Below are 5643 nucleotides of genomic sequence, written 5' to 3' on the forward strand. Positions count from 1 at the left end.
AGTCATGATTATAGAGATTTATTAGGGACGTCAACAAGTCAGGTTGAGGAAGCATTATAAGGATATAGTCCTTGTGTCTACAGGACCACCTGCCAGCCATGACATGTGTCTCTGCTCCTCAGCCTCTCGTGCACACTTTAGGTTTTTTAAGTCTTTGCACATTTCACTATATTTGGCTTTGTCTTCTCAAGCTGCCCTTTGAAATTTCCTATTCAGCTCGTTGTCTTCATTCTTCTTCCATTTGTTTTAGATACTCTACAACTAATAGCAAGTTTCAGAATCACTTCTGACATCCACTTTGATCTTTCTTTCCTTCCTGGTTTTTAAAATGGCATTTTGCTTTCTTCATGAATGATGGTCTTGATGTCTTCTCACAGCTCATCAATTCTTCTGTCATTAGTGTTCAATGCATCAAATCTGTTCTTGAGATTTTCTTGACATTCAAGTAAGATCGATTCAGGGTTTTATTTGGACTCTTGTGGACTTGAATTGTCTTCAGCTTTATCCTGAACTTACATATGAGCAATTAATAGTCTGTTCCTGGTTTTAGCTAGCTGTTGATATTGAGCTTCTCCATCATCTCTTCCTACAGATGTAGTTAATTTGAATTCTGTATTCCATATGGATAAGTCCATATGAATATTTAAGTTGTCTTTTGTGTTGATGAAAAGATATTTGCTATAAACAAGTTGTTGGTCTTGCAAAATTGTATCATGGGATCTCCAGCTTCATTTCTTTTCTTTACTAATGTACTGAAAATGTTTATATTTAGCATTAGCCAGCTGAACTCAGTTTAGATGACTCTGATTTTGTTGCAACATCTAAATTATCAGTCAGGGCCCTGTCAAACATATGCCTTCTTCTCATTGTTAGGCCTCATCAAGGTCTTGACCTTGGCTGTGTCAATGTCAACGAGCTGTCACAGCCTGTTTGATGTGGTACTCGTCGGCCTTGACATCCACAGTGAACATAAGCGTGATGTTATCTTCAGTCTTTTTTATGGTTGACTCGGTGGTCAGGGGAAACTTGATGATGGCACAATGGTCGAGCTTGCTTATCCTAGGAGTGCTCTTCTGAGGGTATAGGGCTGTCTTCTTAGCCTCAAGGACTTGGGTTGTTGGAAGATGGGTGACTTTTGTATTTGTGTGTGTGTGTGTGTAGCTTTGGAAGCCTTTCAGCACCGCCTTCTTGGCTTTTAACACCTTTGCTTTGGCATCAGTTTTGAGCGGGGCAGGAGCTTCCTTCTTTGCCTTTAGTGCCATCTTCATAAAAAGGCCCAGCTTCATTTCTATCACCCAGTCCATATTTTCCAACTACTGTTCCTTTCTCTGTGTTTCCAACTTTTGCATCCCAATTGCCAATAATTATCAATGCATCGTGATTGCATGTTTGATCAATTTCAGACTGAAGGCGTTGGTATAATTGTTCAGTTTCTTCATCACTAGCGTTTGTGGTTGGTGCATAATAGTTGTATTGATTGGATTTTCTTAAGGCAGATAGATATAATCCTATCCCAGACAGCATTGTACTTCATGATGGATTTTGCAAGTCTCCTTTTTGACAATGAATGCCATGCCATTCCTCTTGATTGTGTTAGTCCCAGCAAAGTAAACAATACAAGTTTCTGATTTAAAATGGCCATGTTAGCTCACTAATGCCCAGGGTCTCTAAGTCTTAATGCATTCCATTTTGACCAATTACAATTTTCCTAGCTTCATACTTCACACATCCTAACTTCTGATCGTTAGCAGAATTTTGCAGCTGTTTCTCCTTACCTTGAGTCATGCCCCATCGGCAAATGAAAGTGCTAATCCCCAAGGCTCCACTCCCACAGGCTTTATCTGACTCCCTTCATTATGGTTGCAACTGAGAAATCAGTGCCTCCTCAGTCACAATTTGAATGCTCAACAACCGGAGGGGCCAATCCTCCAGCACGATCTCTGACAAGGTTCTGCTTCCATTCATTCGGCTTAAAGTATCTGACATGTTTCAAAGCTATGTTTAAGGTTTTCAGCAGCTCCTTCCTCTGACGTGGGGAGTTGAGTCCCTCTTCATTGTTCTGAGTCTGGAGGCTCTGCTGAAACCTGTTCACTTTGGGTGACCCTGCTGGCATTTGAAATACCAATGACATGGCTTCCAGCATCACAGCAACACCCAAGCCTCCACAGGATGACAAGCTGACAGTTCATTGGTGGTTCACATGCATATGAAGTGAATTTAAATACCATGGCTTGAGCCAGGGTCACCTTAGTCCTCAAAGGGACATCTTTGTAACAGTTTAAAGAGGGCTTGTGTAGCAGATTTGTGCAGTACAATACATCCTTTGATTTCTTGGCTGCTGTTTCTATGATCATTGATTGTGGATCCAAGTAAAATGAAATCCTTGCTAATTTCAATCTTTTCTCCGTTTATTATGACGTTGTCTGTTGATTCAGTTGGGAGGAACTTGTTTGTCATTGTGTTGACCTACGGTCCATCCTGAAGGCAGCGGTCTTTGCTCTTCATCAGCAAATCCCTCCAGTCCTCCTCACTTTCAGCAAGCAAGGTTGTGTTATTTACATCACTAACTATTAATAAACCTTTCTCCAATCAGATGCCAACTTCTTCATATAGCCCAGCTTCTCAGATTTGGGTTTTCTTTTCTTTTACATTTATATTTATAAATCATTATATTGGGAACTCTTACAGGTCTTATAACAAGAGATTTGGGTTTTCTAGGTTGTAATATTTATGGAAGCAGATTGCTATATCTTTCTCTCATGGAGTCATTGGGTTCTAATAGACGACCTTCAGCTTAAGCTAATCACTTAACTATTGTTCCACCAGAGCTACTTACTGTAATCATAAAGGTTCTTAAAAATGAGAGAAGGAAGCAGGAATATCAGAGAGTTGAAGATACTACACTAGTAGTTTTGAAGGTGGAGGAAGCAGCTGTTAGCCAAGGAATGCAGGCGACCTCTTGTTATGTGCCGCCTAGTTGATAGAGTAGAACTGTCTGGTGGGGCTTTTTTTCAACAGTTTTATTGACATGCAATATACATATCATACAAGTGAATAGTTCAATCATTCAATCATTTCAAGGGAATTGTACAATCAGAACTTCATCTATCTTAAAGCATCCCTACTCCCACCTCCACCCCAACCCACCCCTGAGGTTTTTCTAGGCAATAATCTTTATGGAAGCAGACTACCAGGTCTTTCCCTCTTGGAACTTCGAGGTAAATTTGTACTGCCGTTTTTCAGTTAGCAGACAAGTCTTTAACTGTTGGATCTCCAGGGCTCTTTAGGAGGTGAGATGTAGTCAATTCATAAGGCTGTTCTAGCAATGGTCCCTTTATGTGATGTATTATAAATTTTGGTCTCTATCTGTGGCTATAATCTCATTTTGGTGGAAGTTGTCTTCTATGCTAATGCACAGGATTAAGTCTCTACCTCGGTAGAGGGTATGAACCAAGTCACCACGCTTTGTTTCCTTGGAGTTATGGTCAGCTGAAAGACAAAAGCCACACCTGCAAATAAGAATGAGCCATCTCAGACGCAGTAACACAGAAACCCTAGGACCAGCAGAATAAGCGTCACCAGTGGAGGATGTACAAGACCTCTACCTGAAGTGTTGAAGACTGAGGCCAGAGGTACGAGAGGCTGCGGCACAGAGGCCCTGGGACAGCGCAAAGGAGCCAGGCCAAGACCAGAGCCTGAGACAGACCATGAGAAAGACGAGGGGAGCACTGCCAAGACTGTCAAACTGCCCAGACTGTCAAACCGCAAGGTAGAGCAACAGGCAAGCTTTTTGGCCCACAAAGGTAGAAGACAAGGGACCATGTGGCTGAGAGGCTGAAAGCTAGAGAGAGATTTGGCTGCTGGCTAAGAAAGGTGTTGCTGTGGGTCAATGAACATATCCTAATGTTTTCTGATCCTGGCTTGTGATAACCTGTTAAGTTCATTAATAATCTCCCATCATTGTGAGTATTGTCTGCGAGTGCTGTGTGGCCATTGCAATGAATTCTCAAACTCAGCAAAGAAGTACAGTGGAAGGAAAGTTGTTTTCAGAATAGGTAAAGAAAGATGGAGGGTGGAGGCATGTTTGACCTTTGCCTCTTGGCAACAGGGAACCCAGAGGTGGTGAGCTATGTCCCCTCTATGCCTTATTCACAGGTGGCTTCTAAAAGCTAGAAAAGTGAGAGAAGTGGACTAGCTTTTCGTCTCTCTAGAAGGAACACGGCTGTGCTGACATCTTCGTTTCGGCTTGGAGAGACCCATTGAAACCTCTGCTCTCTAGAGCTGTCAGGTAATCAATTTGTGTTGTCTTAAGCCATTACATAGACAGATACAGCAATTCATTACAGCAGCAACAGAAATCCTGGACAAAGACAAGACATCCTGATGCTGTTGTTCATAATAGTCCAAACCCAAGGACAAAGAGCAGGGTTGAGAAAGCAAGAGAGTAAAGCCACGGGGCAAATAAAAACTAACAACACAGCTTCCCTGTTTTAGTCCTTATTATATATTCCAGCTTTAGCGCAAATAGAATATTTGTGTTCTCAAGTCACACCATGCTTGAGATGATGTCCATCCAGACATAAAGCTACTGAAACAAAAACAGCCACTCTTCCTTCCACCTAAAAAAAAAGTCCAACCAAACTTGATGCTGTTTTAACTTATGGCAACTTCAGTGTTATGGAGCAAAAAAGCTCCATCGGCCTGTTTGTCTGTAGAGACATTAATTGCAAAGTCTCCTGTGCTACTGCTGAGTGAGTTGGAATAACCAAACCGTAGGTTATGAGGCAATCACAAACAGCCTGCCAGCAGTACACTGACAAGGAGCTGCCAGAGGTTCAGGCCAGATTCAAAAGAGGGCCTCGACAAGGGACATCATTGGTGATATCAGATGGATCTTGGCTGAAAGCAGAGAATACCAGAAAGATGTTATTTGTGTTTTATTGACTATGGAAAGGCATTCAACTGTGTGGGTCATACAAAACTATGAATAGGCTTGAGAAGAATGGGAATTTCAAAACACTTCATTGTACTCTGGTACATTTTGGTAACTCCAAAATGTTATGCCAACTTGGAAAAACAATGAAGGAGGGGAGTCTAGCCGTCAATCAGGTTACAGCTTGACTGATCCCTCCTTGTGGGCTTGGCCTTCTCATGAGGATTCTGGGAACTTCTTCTTCTCTAGAGGTAGGGCATACTCTCTCTGTTACACAATCTGTTGACAAGCCATGTGGAACTTCCTGATGGCAGCCAGAGCCCTGGAGATGCTTCTGCCACCACTAGATCCACAAGACTTTCCACCCACAGGCCTGTGATCTTGCTGCATTCAGCATCATTGCATGTGTTGCATGAGAAATTTATAGACTGGTATAGGACTAATACTGGATTTATGGACTTGATCTGGACTGGGTTGGGATATTTTCTTAATATACAATTACTATTTTATATAAAACTCTCTTTCATACACATATGAGTGACCCTGAATTTGTTTCTCTAGTCAACCCAGAATAACACATACCTGTACATGCATCAAGAGGCAATTGTGCAAATAGAACAAAGGAACACTACATATTTTAAAATCAGCAATGGTGTGTGTCACCATTGTATCCTCTCTTCATACTTATTCAGTCTGTATGCTGAACAAAT

At 41.7% G+C, this 5643-nt stretch overlaps 1 protein-coding gene across 1 annotated transcript; it reads right to left on the minus strand.

Annotated features, from left to right (window-relative positions):
* Positions 1-908: 908 nt before the first annotated feature.
* On the minus strand, positions 909-1286 carry LOC101644864 (60S ribosomal protein L23a-like). Its single transcript, XM_045296391.1, has one exon. The coding sequence runs from the start codon at positions 1284-1286 to the stop codon at positions 909-911; it is 378 nt and encodes a 125-aa protein (XP_045152326.1).
* Between the last annotated feature and the right edge of the window lie 4357 nt (positions 1287-5643).

The sequence above is a fragment of the Echinops telfairi genome, unplaced genomic scaffold (assembly GCF_000313985.2).
Source record: "Echinops telfairi isolate 266 unplaced genomic scaffold, ASM31398v2 ScPeMD7_7406;HRSCAF=8444, whole genome shotgun sequence".
In the NCBI taxonomy this organism is placed as follows: Eukaryota; Metazoa; Chordata; class Mammalia; order Afrosoricida; family Tenrecidae; genus Echinops; species Echinops telfairi.

What these genes read in the sequence shown, in the direction of transcription:
- LOC101644864 (XM_045296391.1), bottom strand. Translation starts at nt 1,286, where the DNA reads ATGAAGCTGGGCCTTTTTATGAAGATGGCACTAAAGGCAAAGAAGGAA.